The sequence below is a fragment of the Dendropsophus ebraccatus genome, chromosome 12 (genome assembly GCF_027789765.1).
Source record: "Dendropsophus ebraccatus isolate aDenEbr1 chromosome 12, aDenEbr1.pat, whole genome shotgun sequence".
Lineage (NCBI taxonomy): Eukaryota > Metazoa > Chordata > Amphibia > Anura > Hylidae > Dendropsophus > Dendropsophus ebraccatus.
Window position 1 is genome coordinate 35,973,153 of NC_091465.1, and position 15,459 is coordinate 35,988,611.

The window sequence follows — 15,459 nt, forward strand, 5'->3', positions numbered from 1 at the left end:
TTTTTCATCCACTCTGAAAAATCTGAAAATTGTGACTTGTTGCAGGAGACGTACCCTGTCTGTTCTAGGGAGAGGGGAGGGGGGAGGAGGAAGGAGGGAGTTAGCCGGCAGCAGAAAGCAGATAACAGAGGATTACAGGCACGGAGCTGGGTGACAGCTGTAATCTGAGCTCAGACAGGTCACTGGTGATGGTCAGAACAGATAACGGTGAGGGATTTGTAGATTAACTCTTTGTTGTCCTGTTTTGGTCTTTTCTTTAGCTCTCTCCATAGGAGAACAATGAAGACAGGGGGGAGAGCTTCAAACTGCTTTTTCATGATAAAAATGCATTTTTCGGATAATAAACCCAATTACAAAGTTTCTTAAAATCGCCTGGACTATTGATTTCTGCAAAAAAAAAAATTCACGACAGTGACACTTTAACTTAATAACAGCTATGGGGTAAGCACTGGCATATACATTAAAGGACAACTCTGGCGCTAGAAAAAAAAAACACTGACAAACATAGATTTCATATTGACCATCCCTCCTGATCGCCATTTGAATTTCGTGCTGGCTGCAGTTCCCGTCTGCTCCATTCGTTGTCTTCAGTTCTCCCTCACTTCCAGGTTAAAGTGTAATGAATGGGAGAGAAAATGCTACTGGTGCGTATGTGCACTGGATGCCTTTTTATTGGCTGGATCACATCGCACAGCTTCCAGCTTGATCAGCCAATCAGGGCTGAGCAAGCTGGAAGCCATGTGATGCACTCCAGCCAATAATAAGGCTGCCGTTGCACAAGTAGCCTTTTCTCTCCCATTCATTACACTTTAAGATCCATTTTACACGGAGTAAAACTGGCAGTCTATGGGAGGCTTATGCGCCTCCTCTATCCGCGTGGAAGAATGGACATGTCAATTCTTCCGAGTAGAGAGGCGCAGAGAAAGGAGCCTCCCATAGACTGCCGGTACGACACGGAGGCCGCCGGGATGGAGAATTCCGCTGTGGAATTCCGCCAGTTATACTCCGTGTGAGCTCCCTAACCCGGCAGTGAAGGAAAACTTAAGAACCCGACTGGAGCAGAAGGGAACCGCGGCCAGCAGGAAATTCAAATGGCGATCAACTCAGGAAGGATGGTCAGTATGAAACTTGTTTGTCAGTGTCTTTTTTTTCTAGTGCCAGAGTTGTCCTTTAATGTATATGTCAGGGCCTACCCCAGAGATGCTGAACAAAGGGGCTGGCCTAATGTGGAGGAGAAGATCAGGCCAGCCCCTTACTCATGGCGACATTGACACAAAATGGTGCTGGGAGAAGAGGATGTAGTTAATGGGTAAGTATGGGCAAGTGGCGTAGCTCCGGACAGCTTATTAACACACATTACAAGGTTATATAAGTTCAAAGGAGTGTAACTTTGGCCTTCTTTTAGGATGTATTTGTAGAGGTTTGCTGGATGGAGCTCTGCATTCTCTCATTGCGCTGGATTGAGTAAAAAGTCATTAACACGAGACCATGGGGGATATTAATCAAACCCGGTGTAAAGTGAAACTGGCCCAGTTGCCCCTAGCAACCAATCAGATTGCACCTTTCATTCCCCACAGACTCTTTGGAAAATGAAAGGTGGAATCTGATTGGTTGCTAGGGGCAACTGAGCCAGTTTCACTTTACACCATGCTTGATAAATCTCCCCACATATGTATTGAGGATGCTAAGAAGTGGCATCCATTTTAGGTATACGTCAACTTCAAACACAAAAGTTAGGGACTGACCCCAGGATATACGTCCAATGGGCACTGCTGACACAATGTGACTTAAACCTTTGTATGTATTGCTAAACTGTGTTAAGGCTTAATAATGTAGGAAAATCTCAATGCCTTTTTAGATGACATCAGTGTTTGGCAAGAGACATGGAGGCTTTTACTGCGATTAGATCATTAACACATTACTTAGTACAGTACTTTCTGTAAGCACTTCTAATGTACATTTAATGAATTATCGTAAAAAGAACCTGACATTAGTTAATCTACTGTACTTTTGAGTTCCCATTTTACCTTCTATCAAAAGGTAATAAACATTTCCTAGTGTGGGGAAAAATGTGCCATGGATATAACAATTATGAGTTACTACAGTGTTGATAGAATACTGAATAGCATAGTGTGGCAGCCTTTGTACCGCTCACAATCATAGTAGCTTTAGTACAGTTAGTGGTGGAGACAACCATTGCTTGCTGTAAATATAGTACGCTATGCTATAGCAACGTGCAGCCTCCCCTTGGATGCGACCCTGCTCTGTATAGTGCTGTGTGGCAGTGCTCGATTAGTAGGAATGCTGGAACTGCAGTTAAAAAAAAAAAAAAAAAAATTAAATGGAGTACCCCTTTAAGGCTTTTACAATAATACAATTTTGGTGGCTCTAAATTTCAAATAAAACCCTGGGTATAGAGAGCTATCAGCAGGAGGTTAACACCTCAACTAACATAGTTATACCTAGAAGGGCTTGTAACATTTATTATTTTTACAAATACATTCATTTAGCAAACTTGTCTCCTTATATGCTGCTCTTTCCCTCCAATTGTCGACTGCTAGATGTCTAGGTTACCAACCACCACTCTGCTCTAAAAGCAGTAGCTATATAAACACCAGCCAGAACGCTGCTTTTGGAGCAGAGGGGTGGTTGCTAACCTAGACATTGAGCTGTCAACAATGGGAGGGACAGGGCACCATATCAAGAGAGGGAGGCAAGTTTGCTAAATAATTGTATTTGCAAAAAGATTTATCTTGATGAGTCCTACAAGTATAACTATATTAGTTGAGAAGGGAATACCTATTTAAACTTACATTGGAAAAGAGCAAGTTCACCAATGCAGGATAAAATCTTGCCAAAGTAAAAAGTTACATTTTCACTTGGACACAGGCTGGTATATAAATGCACATTTTAAACGTGCCTGATGCTGAGCAACCAGAGATGTGACTGTCAATAAAGTTACAAGTTTCTACCAAAAGGTACTATGGGCACAGAGTTTACATTGTGACTTGGACACAGGCCGACATATCACACTGTATTGTAAATGTGTGGTGTTAAAGAATAAAAGGTTTGGTGGCACAATTTATTTGGGGATCTATTAAGAATTTGGGTATCAGAAAAAACATATGTTATATGTTGTTATCGAGGACACAAGGGACTCACCCAAAGGCAAATGTCTAAACGTAAAAATATTTTGTCTTTCCCGAGGAAATTGTCACTGACCATTCCTACCTGGACTCCTATCTGGACATAGAGGGATATCTGCTAAACATTTCTATTTGAATGATATCTGATAAAATGAAACATGGATCACCCTGTATTACTGTAAAACATTACCAATTTACAAGTTGAATGGTCCAGCTGGCCTCAGGTGCCTGCAATGGCTGCACGGTTGTGTCTGCCTGCCATGTCACAGGTCTAACATTACTCCTTCTTAGATACTAGAGTGCAGATAACCATGACTGACCATGGTGACCCTAAAACATAGATCAGTGTTGCTTCAGTGATCAAATATAAAGCCAGTCTAATCTTCTAATATTCACCAAATATTGCTGTAACTAATTATTTTACTGTAAAAGCTGCGAATCCCTTAAGAATTCAATAATTACTCACAAAGGGATACAGGATGACTAATGCATACGTAATATCCGCTTTATAATAAGCTAAAATCTCAACGAGAACTAGAGCCAAGAAGCAAAAGTTTCAAGTGCACCCTGCGTGTTAGAGTGCTAGGGAGAAGAATACGAAGATACCAGTGAGCTCCTAATAGTCAGACATTGGATACAAGTCAAAACAAAGATAATTCAATCTTAATCTGAGATGGATTCTTCTTTACCTTTGTGTTTTAGACGCTTCTCTATAATCAATGCAATAATGGTGGAAGGCTGGATTCGGAATGGTATCTGCTGCCTACTTCTTTTGGTAACTTGCTCAGGTGAGTGCATTATAGGGGAATTGACCACATACACCAGATGGGGATTCTTTACTGTAAGAGCAGTGAGACTGGGAAACTCTCTGCCACATGATGTTGTCATGGCTAATTCATTAAATAAGTTTAAGGGAGGCCTAGATGCTTTTCTTGAAAAATATAATATTACAAGTTATGGGCATTAGATTTTTTTGTGATACATTGATCCAGGGATTATTCTGATTGTTATTGGAGTCAGGAAGATATTTTCTCCCTGTGATTGGGCAAATGTCACCTGCCTCATAAGGGTTTTTGCCTTCCTCTGGATCTACAAAGTAGGGTTTCTGTAGGTTGAACCTGATGGGCTCTTGTCTTCTTTCAACCTTATTAACTATGTTTCTATGTTACTATTAAGAATTACTTTGTGTTAATGTCATCTCAATCTAAAAAAATATTTTCTCCAGTAAATTATTCCAAAAAGATTAAAAAACTAACAGGAAATTTCAAATAATAGAATTTGTTTTCAAAGAAATGGTTTGCTATGCGTTTCCCAAACCAGTCTGACATGTATGAGACAAGATAACTGGTGGTCAATGGGCTGCCGCGGAACAACCAAAACCCTTTGGAAGTCCTCCATGGTTTGTATCTTTCTATGGCTTCTTTATATGCTTATAACAACTATAATGCTTTTTGAGACTACCCAGACTATATGATTATCCAGGAAATTTGTAAAGCTTGTCCATAGAGTTGCGCGGACCGTCTGACTTTTGGTCCGACAGCATCTGAACTTGATCATGATGCCTGTGATCCGGGGTGCATAGTTGCACTCCCGGGAATATGAGGCCAGGATATTTCAGGGAATTCCATATCGATTCCCTGGAATATCCTGGCCGCATATTCCCAGGATCGCAACTATGCACTCGAGATCACAGGCATCACGATCGAGCGAACTGCTTTCGGACCAAAAGTCCGAACAATCCGCTCATCTCTACTTGTCATCTGTCATCCTCTGATCGTTTTGCCATTAAAATGTACCATCATGTGAGTATATTACTTTCTTTTGTGTTTCTGGCAGGCCAGGAAAGAAGTACCAAACATTCAAATCTGACCCAAGTCCGTTTATTAGATACTTTGTTAGATGGATATAAAAGGGATCTAAGACCTGTAAAGAACTGGAAAAATGGCACCACGGTGTATATAGATATAACTGTATATTCCATTTTTGCAGTGGTAAGTACTGTACTTATAGTTGGCTATCATTTAATTTAGCCTCATAAAAACCCATAATAAAAATATTTGGGGGAGATTTATCAAACATGGTGTAAAGTGAAACTGGCTCAGTTGCCCCTAGCAACCAATCAGATTCCACCTTTCATTGCTCACAGACTCTCTGGAAAATGAAAGGTGGAATCTGATTGGTTGCTAGGGGCAACTGAGCCAGTTTCACTTTACACCATGTTTGATCAATCATAAATCATAAAACTTACAGGGTATATCATCTTCTCATAGTACAGCAAAGCACTAATAAATAATGTAAAATAAGAGTAATTTTCTATATACAGGCATAGAATTACCGTACATATACTTTACTGATAGGGAAGCCGTATTTAGTAAACAGCCTTTAGTCAACAAAAGTTTGAAAAGTTTTTTTCCTCATTTCTTATCTCTTATTGTTTCAGTCCTCTGTGTTAGTAGTCAGAAGTGGAAGGGCTTTTATTTCTTGGCAAAAAAATATGCATAACCCATTATTAATTACTCTTGGAAAACCTATATACCATACATGTGTATTTATTTTTAGCGCCGATTTGATTATTCTATACGGCAAAAACTGCAGAAACCTCATGATCAAAAGTTAATGGAATCTCTTAGGCTTTCTTTGCATTTCCATGTTTAAAAAAAATAGAACTGTTTTAATAGAATTAAAAATGAAAAAAAAAAAAATAGAACTGTCATTGCTATCATAGATATCTATGGGAACCTTGACGCAAATGTGACCAGACACTCAGTTCACTTCTCTTTGATGGTCTGTTCTTTTGTTCATTTGCAGGATGAGAAGGATCAGCTGATGTCAATGTACTGCTTGTATAATCGGGTAAGGAACCTTTTGAAATTAATAGTTTAGGTTACAATTTTACTGAAAATAAATACATAAAATACATCATAGAGTTATTTTAGCCCCCATGATCAAGGTGGCAGGGAATGGTGTGCAGCGGCTGCCGACTATGAGTCAAATTTTAGAGGTGGTATATAGAGACTAGGGAACCTTGAGCATGATCGGATTCGACATTTGATTACCAGTGGCTGAAGAAGTTGGATGTAGCCCTAAGGTTGCTATAAGCTGTAGCCATATTTTCCAGGACTTCCTTGGGCTTCATCCAACTCATGGTTCACTCATTTCTAGTAGGCCAGAAAGATTCAATTATTATAAAGCTGTGTTCTGACATATGTTCAGAATGCATAAACCACACCCCTATTTTTCCCCAATAGCCACGCAATGTGGCCATAATCCCTTCAACATCGCCTAGCTATTGGGGAAGAAATGGGGACATGGAAAACCTGCAGGCTAATCTGCTCTTGACTCTTAAGACTTAAACTGAGCCACTGCCATGCTTCACTGTAGTAAGGATGTTCTTTTAGTGTATACTTCATTCTTCCTTCTCCTTACATACTGCTTATCCAAAGGCCCAAGAAGTTCCAGGTTTTTTTTATCACTCTACATGACAGTACACCAAAACTTCTGTGACTTGTTTATAGGTTTGACTTTTCTTGGTAATTTGGGTTAGTAGTAGAGATGAGTGAAGTGAATCTGACAAATTGGGCATTAAATTTGCTTCCTAGCTATTTGCAAATTTGCGGACTCGCTTCGCAAATTCACTAAACATGGCGGCCACACATGTTAGCTTACAGGACTATCCATAATTCCTTGTGCCTGTCCAATAAGCTGCAAACCCCTCTATATAAGGTGATTGGTTCTTACAATATGTACAACCAGTAGCCGTATATAGACGCACTGAGTTTATGTAGCAGTCCGTTGCTCTCTTCTGTAGTGCTATAGGGAAGGCCCCGTAGATCTGATAAATGTAAAGAATAAATGTAAAAAATCATCAAGCACCACAACAAGCTATGCAAAATCGAGCACGGGTATGAGCTATAAAATGTTCTCCGATTCTAAGTTCAGTATCAGTGCATGCAGTCTGTTGATGCCTTCGTGAATAGTGGCAATGAAATCCTTACTGGGAGCGATCCCGAATTGGTGGCACTGCTTCCACCAGTATCAGCATTCGCTCGTGTACGGAGTCTTAAAGGGGTTGTACACCCAAAAAAATGTTCTTTCAAATCAACTGCTGCCATAAAGTGCCAGAGATTTGTAATTTACTTCTATTAAAAAATCTCAAGCCTTCCAGTACTTATCAGCTGCTGTATGCCCAACAGGAAGTTGTATTTCCAGTCTGGAGAGCAGGAGAGGTTTTCTATGGGGATTTGCTGCTGCTCTGGACAGTTCCTGACATGGACAGAGGAGGCAACAGAGAGTACTGTGTCAGACAGGAAAGAAAACACCACTTCCTGCAGGACACACAGCAGCTGATAAGTACTGGAAGACTTAAGATTTTTTAATAGAAGTGAATTACAAATCTCTGGCACTTTATGGCACCAGTTGATTTGAAAGAAAAAAAAATTTGGTGAACAACCCCTTTAAGAGAGTCAGAAGTGGTAATGAGCGAATAGTGAAATATTCGAATATTTGATATTCGTTTGAATATCTCCCCGATAATCGAATATTCGATCGAATATTTGATCCCATTAAAGTCTATGGGAACAAGTATTCGTTTATTGAAAAACATCTACTCGACCACTAGGAGGAAAAAAACGGAAGTAGGGGGATTTGAACACTTATCGAATATTTATCGAATATTCGGTGAACTATTCGATACTATTCGATAGATCGAATACCTTACCATTCGATCGAATATCTATTCAATCGAACAGTATTCGCTCATCACTAGTCAGAAGACTAAGCAACACATTTCTGCGATGACTCTCGACTTCATCAGGGGTGTTGAAGTCTCTACGCTCTTTTCCCTATACCCAGGTTCATATGTCCGTCAGCACTGGGTTGGCTGTCAATCATGTTGCTCACTGCAGGTTTGTTATACTTTAATCTTCTATTGTGTTTCCAATCTCTACACACACCATTTAGTGTATTGAGATTCATACTGTATATGCGTTATTAACAACAGGAATAATTTTTTCTGGTGTTTTCTCTTTAGTACTGGATTGATGAATTTCTAAGATGGGATCCCCTGGAGTATGACAATATCACTCTAATTTCTCTTCCTTCCAGCACTGTATGGGTACCAGATGTGCTTATTGCTGAATTGTAAGTAAAACATATATTTGTATAGTGTTAACAGTGTTGGCTAATATTTCAATACCTTCTACACCCTTCATATCAGCCATATGGCTATATACGTTTCAACTGCCAATGCCCCATGCAGTTGCAACGTATATATGTTTCTGGCGTATAGGCGACTTTAAAGGGGCTATCTAGCGAAAATCTTTTTCATTCAAATCAGCTGGTTTAAAAAAAGTTATATAGATTTGTAATGTACTTCTTTTTAAAAATCTGAAGTCTTGCCATACTTATCAGCTGCTGTATGTCCTGCAGGAAGTAGGGTTTCCTTTTCAGTCTGACACAGTGCTCTCTGCTGCCACCTCTGTCCCAGACAGAAACTCTCCAGAGTAGGAGAATTATTCTATGGGGATTTGCTACTGATCTGGACAGTTCCTGTCTCAGACAGATGTCAGCAGAGAACAGTGTCAGACGGAAAAGAAAACACCACTTCCTGCAGGACATACAGCAGCTGATAAGAATGGAAGCTGTAATTTAAAAAACAGCAGAAGAACCACTTTTTGAGTACACCAATCTAGAACAAGGCTCAATCCAGTATAAACCTACTAATGTGCTTCCAGACGACACAGACTCTACTATGTAGCTTATATTAATAATGATACTACTTAAAGCAATCCATGAAAAAATATAAATAGAAACCCATATAAAAGCCATACTATTAATGCATCCTCTTTTCCCACAGTGTGGATTCAGAAATCACCTCAAATCGAAATTTTGTCTACATAAACTACACAGGACTAGTAAACTACCAAAAACCAATCAGAATGTCATCAATCTGCATCTTCTACATCTACTTCTTCCCTTTTGACCAGCACAATTGCACTTTGACTTTTCAAAGCCAGCTTCATACAAGTATGTCATATTACCTGCTATCAGGCATAGAGGTATAGGCATCAGGTATAGATCTAAATAAGGGGTCCTTTAAGCCACCCACTAATATAGAATTCAAAGGGGATTGTTGTTATAACTTTTAAAATCTAAATCAACTATAGATGTGATATAAAGCAAGTTTACAATTTATGTTAATTATTATTTTTTAGTTCTCTTGCTGTAAAACAAAGCTATACTTACTTGTATCCAGGTCTGGTCTCCTAAAGGCAGATTTTTAATCTTGTGCTGGTTGAAAAAAAAGAGACTAAACACAGGAAGTCCCCGTCATCTGGCGCTAACAGAGAAGGCTGTCCATTGAGCTGTGACTCTCTGTACGAGATGGGATTTCCTGTGTTTAGTCTCTGTCTTCAACCAGCACAAGACTAAAAAGCTTAAAGCATACCAAACAGTGGTATGATGGTCTTGTTCATGCAACTTGACTTGAATAGTGTGAGCCTTCTATACTTAAAGGGGTACTCTGATGATCTTATTTTAAAGGACATTTGTTTAATGATTTGAATTTGATTACTTTTTATGTCTTTTTCAAGTTTTTATGCAATCCTTATGCAACTTTATAGGGGTATCTATCTATATCCATATAGATATATATTTTTTAAGTACGTATCTCCCTGCCCTCTTGCCAATGCTTTTATGACACTAATGACACTGTGTGGCTTCCTATTGATCTTCCGGTTAGCTGGCCCTGACACTGGAAAATGGTTGGGAATCCTACTCAGTCAATAGCTTGCTGAGGTGGGTGACCTCTGCTGCCAGTGATTGGCTGAGCAACCATTTCCTTTAAAAAAAAAAAAAAAAAAGTTTACCTAATGTTACTTAATAAAAAAAACACACCAGACAAGCTCTTTACGTTCTTAGAACTTAAAGGGGTTGGCCAATAAAATTGTTCAGTGTACATCATTAGTAGATGCACATTATTAATAGATTAGAGTCATCCTGCTCCATGGTGATTCTGTAAATAAGATGGCTGGCATGGAGAAGCATGTGACTATGCCTCTCCCCAGTGTCCATCATATACATATACAGGCTCAGTGGTGACCACTGGGGGGTGGGGCATAGTCACATGCTCCTCCATGTCAGCCATCTTATGGACAGACTCACCACAGAGCAGGACAGCCCAGCCTGGAGGAGGGGAGTCTGATTTTAGCTCTATGAGGTACACAGGGAGCTTCTGGCAGTAAGTGCTTTGAGTACACTTACTAATACTGTACACTGCACAATTTTACTATAAAGTGGCCAACCCCTTTAAGAAATGCTGATATGCCAGTTAAGAAATATAAGTAAGATATTAAAATTTTAGGGCTTTTAACATTATTTTTTTATCCTGCTATAAAGTGAGTTGTACTTATTCCTTTGTTTTCTAGTTGAACATATTAATGTGTCCATGTGGAGAAAATCAGAGGATATGGAGAAGGATCTGAAGAAATTTTACAATAAAGGGGAATGGGAACTTCTCAGTATCAATTCCAGCCACAAGGAAGTGGATGAACTAGGGGACAAATTTGGTATGGTGGAATTTTATGTGAGTTGACTGTAATGGCTTCTTACTTTATTCCCAGTTTCCGCATCACTGTATATGGAGCACCTAAAACATTACAGGGCTTTTCATTTTCAGTCTATATGGTATAAATCTTTCTTAAGATACAATCTTGTATTTAAAGCAAATTTACCATCATGTACATTCGCTTTAAGATTTGCCTATAGATTCAACAGTGCCAGTGTGTGGAAGCTGGTGCTGCAGACCTTTTTTTGAACCATGGCCCAGTTCCTGTGTATGGCGCCATTCTATTCACGGGCACCAACCAGGGGTAAAGCACTGAAGGCGGCCGGCCCGCCCCAAGTGAGAGGAAACCCCAGCCCCTCTATGATGCGGCTTCCTTGATTCTATAATGCTGGTACATTCGCTTTAAAACCCCTGCCCTGGGTATAGTGGTTTCCTACTCCCCCCCCCTTCCTGGCACCCAGCGCCCATTATATTCCTTTCTACATGCAGGTGAAGATTCGACTTGTGGCCCTAGCTCTGGAACTACCCTTTTCAAGACTAAATGAAATGTTTTTTTTTTAGTTGTTGACACACACACACAGTACACTTTCTTTTTTTTTTTTTTTTTTTTTTTACCTGTCCTTTCCATTAATGGAGTCAATGGAATTTTATTACAGGACACACCCGAAAGGGACAGCAGTCAATATTGAGCTAAAATAATGTTCCTATGGTTGATACTGCAATGTCAGCCGTAGGAACATGCTAAACAATGGTCTTTGTTTTGAGTGCCCAACAGCGGCCTTTGTATGTTGTGTGTACATAGCCCAATAGTGAATAATTTTGTATGTTTTACTTACTAATCAGACAATGGATTTGTTTTTCCATAGATTATCTTCAGGAGACATCCATTGTACTATGTTGTAAATCTGATTATCCCCAGTGCGTTTCTCATGATTATGGATACCATTGGCTTCTACCTACCTCCAGAAAGTGGAGAAAGGATTTCTTTCAAGATCACCCTTCTTCTCGGTTATTCAGTCTTTCTCATCATAGTTTCAGAAACCTTGCCCGCTTCAGCCCAAGGAACGCCAATAATAGGTATTACCGCAACGCATATAAAAATGTCTGTAGAAATAAAGGTCTATCTGTAATTTCTAAATTTTTTTTAAAGCCTTCATGGTTTTGTTAAATTACTCCTTCAGAGTGGGGGAAAAAGTTATTTTAACACTTTCACTGAGAGTCCCTTCCATAGTGCACAGTTATTTTATATTCTCTCTTTTAGGGGATGGGACAAAAGCTGTGCTGTTTGCCAGCAGTACTCACATAGTTATTTCTTCCCTTAGTTGCTTGTTCAAAAACAGCACAGTGGTTTTAATGTGAACTGCACTTCATTTAATGTGAATCAGCCAGGCATACACCTTAATAAATTCCCCCTAAAGTGTTTTAACTCTTGTTTTGATTGTACAGTAGCTGTTTTATCATTCACTTACTGTTGTGTATATTTGTATTTTTAGAGGTGTATTTCGTGGTCTGCATGGCTCTGCTTGTCATTAGTCTGACAGAAAGTATTTTCGTAGTTCGGATAGTCAGTAAGAAGAATACACAGTCTAAGGTTCCCAAATGGATAAAGAAGCTGGTTCTGGAAAATATGACTCTTTTGCTTCGAATGAAAGATAAGGGATGTTATTTTCAACCAAATAACTCTTCCGATACTTTGCAAATGACGGAGACCCCAAGCACTGGTTAGTAATCATAATATAAAATACTAGAGTACCATAAAATTTGGTATTTAAATGGGTTTCTGATGTTCAAAAATAATTGATGTCATGATTAAAAAAAGGTACTTACCTTACCCTGACCCTCCAGGGCTTCCACTGTAGCTCACATTGTGTCTCCTTCTGGTCCTCTGCTGCTCCTCCCTTTTGCCTGTTTCTGAGACAAGAGGTCGAAGCAAGACCTGCCTGCTCAGCCAATCACTGGCCGATCGGGGATACTGCCAGCTCCAACAATGTATAAATTATTTTAGAACAACAGAATACCCCATTTAAACCGGACATTGCTTTGTCCAGCGTTCTGAATTGAGCAGACTTTCTGTGCCATATAACCCAGTACTATAGTGGCTCAAAAAGTCTTCCCATCCATCCTTGTGTATGGATAAGCTAATGGTTTAATGGCACCCTATAATGCGCCTTAAATTGATGGCAACTCCTCCAACTTGTGTACTTTTCTCACCTATGGAGCTGTGTAAAAGCAAGTTTTGGAGCGTGGTCAATTTTTTTTTACTTGTTTTTAATTTGGAAAATGTGTAAAGGGGATTATTTACATTTTTATTAGGGGAAGATTTTTTTTTGCATCCTGTAGTCTCCATTTGACTGCTTACATACAGTAGATCATTGCAATGCATGTACATTGCACTGATCTATGCAATTTTCTACTCTACTGTTATAGTTACACTCTATCAGCAGATCAGTCATGGCAGGCTGCTTTGACAACTAGTCAGCACATCATAATTACAGAACATTGCAGGTGTGTTAACAATTCTATTAGACCACCACCAACGCATCTACTGTACATGCTGTTTAGATGTCAGAATTGCTATTGATCATGGCATCTAAACAGTTAAGTGCTCGGCATTGAAGTCAGATAAAACCAACATGTTTCAGGGCTAATGCAAACATCCTCACTCATGGCTGATTTATCATTGTATCACATAAGGAATCCATGTCACCCAACTCATGCTATAATGGTACATCATGGGCCGGGAAAGGCTTAAATGTTTTTAAGTCAACAAAACATAAACATGAAACTGTTCTTATTGCTTCTTAACCTCATATCTCAGCGATTTTACATTTACTTGTAGATGAATTGTCCAAATATTGTAAAAATGGAGAAAACTTCAGACTATCACCTGCAACTGTGTCCAATAAAGAAAATTCTGAGATCCTGAAAAATATACTCAATGAGATAGTGGCTCTTAGAAGACACCTAGAGAAAGATGATAATCAGGAGACCGCTAAGGAATGGCTCACCGTTGGATATGTACTTGATAAATTTCTCTTTTGGGTTTACCTATTAACTATTTTGACTTATATTATTAGTTTATCAATTTGTTGGTCATATCACTATATGTGATATTATTGGTTGTATAGTCCACACAATGCTGTAAATGTCCTTTAGGCTAGGTGCACACTATGTAACTGTGCGGCTGTATTTTTTATGCGGCTGTAAATGTGCGGATGAAACTCCGTCCGTGGGAAAAAATAGACATGCGGCTCAAAACATACGGTCATTTACTTTGAAATCTGGTTCAACTAAAAATAACAAATAAAATCTTAAGAAAGTGATGCAAACACCTCTGGATGCATCTGGGAAAGCAGGGAAACAGTTTACATGAATTGCTATTACCGGGGTTTGCGATCCTCTGCAGTTTTCCGATGTCTCTCATGGTTAATCTATTAAAATAATAAAACACATTTTCGTTGTAATAAAGTCCCCTTTGTTGGTCAATAATTTAATTCTAACGATTCCATCATTTTGCAATTAAATATACTGTTAAAATAAATAGATATATAAATAAATGTATATTTATATATATATTTATTTTTTGACAGTATATTTAATTGCACAATGATGGATTCGTTAGAATTAAATTATTGACCAACGCAACTGAATTTATTTCAACAAAATTGTGTTTTATTAATTAAATATTAATTAGTACAGGAAGCTCCATAAGCCGTTAATTCATATGCCGGCAATAGAGCTTTCTGTACTAATCATCACTTTACTTTAATGAAAACATCAAATGTTTCTTCTAATTATGTTATCACAATAGCATTAGAAGAAACATTTAGAATTATATGTGCGCTCAGCTGATTGGCTGATCGGCTGAGCGCACATATAATTAGCCGGTCCGCAGTACAGTGACTTCATTGTGCTGCGGACCAGCGAAGAGGACACATCGGGGTGAGTATAGAGCTCTCCCCACCCCCTCCCCAGCACTGCACCCCTCCCAGCAAGGAAGGGGGGGCAGTTAACCCCTTCCTTGCTGGGATGGGTGCAGTCTGACATCAGTCTGGCCCCCAAGGGGTTAAGGGGGATGCAATACATCCTCCCTTAACCCCTTGGGGGCCAGACTGTAAGCAGCGATCTGTAAAGATGCTGCATACTGTAAGGAGCACAACACCGCTCACAATGATGGGTGTTGTGCTCCTATTTGTGTGTTTTTTGTGTGTTTCTCCCTTTTTGTTTTTCAGATTTAGGCTGGGGAGGGCCTAAAACAATGGCTCTTCCCACCCTGGTGTTACCAGGCTGCTGTCGTTTGGTTTTTAACCCGGCTGGTTATAAAAATAGGGGGAACCCTATGCGTTTTTTTATTATTATTTATTTATTTATTTTAAAAAAACGCATAGGGTCCCCCCTATTTTTATAACCAGCCGGGTTAAAAACCAAACGACAGCAGCCTGGTAACACCAGGGTGGGAAGAGCCATTGTTTTAGGCCCTCCCCAGCCTAAATCCGGAAGGGTGTCCGTGACTAATTAAAGTGTATGGGTCTGGAAATCCATCCGGATTTTTTTCCGGACGTGTGAAGGGGGCCTAAGATGGATTAAGTTGTTGCATACAGCTTGTTTTCTGTGTGCTAGCTAGGTGATCCTTGTGTAGTATTATTGTACATATATGTACATAAACATAGTCTGTATACTAACGTAATAAAAAATACAATGTTGTATGTGAATTTTGCATGTTACCATGTGACTTGTATTAAACTAGTG

At 39.3% G+C, this 15,459-nt stretch overlaps 1 protein-coding gene across 6 annotated transcripts; it reads left to right on the forward strand.

Annotated features, from left to right (window-relative positions):
- The first annotated feature begins 998 nt into the window (after positions 1 to 998).
- LOC138769063 (5-hydroxytryptamine receptor 3A-like) lies at positions 999 to 14,186 on the forward strand. 6 transcript variants are annotated; one of them, XM_069947260.1, is made up of 10 exons: positions 999 to 1,115; positions 3,849 to 3,934; positions 4,983 to 5,137; positions 5,955 to 5,999; positions 8,176 to 8,285; positions 9,001 to 9,170; positions 10,571 to 10,728; positions 11,577 to 11,787; positions 12,204 to 12,431; positions 13,550 to 14,186. In XM_069947260.1, the coding sequence occupies exons 2-10, from the start codon at positions 3,874 to 3,876 to the stop codon at positions 13,819 to 13,821; spliced, it is 1,410 nt and encodes a 469-aa protein (XP_069803361.1). In that variant the 5' UTR covers positions 999 to 1,115; positions 3,849 to 3,873; the 3' UTR covers positions 13,822 to 14,186. The 6 variants fall into 6 exon arrangements, with proteins under 6 accessions (XP_069803361.1, XP_069803357.1, XP_069803358.1 ...); XM_069947256.1 differs by lacking the exon at positions 999 to 1,115 and adding an exon at positions 1,261 to 1,309; XM_069947257.1 differs by lacking the exon at positions 999 to 1,115 and adding an exon at positions 1,651 to 1,707.
- The last annotated feature ends 1,273 nt before the right edge of the window (positions 14,187 to 15,459 follow it).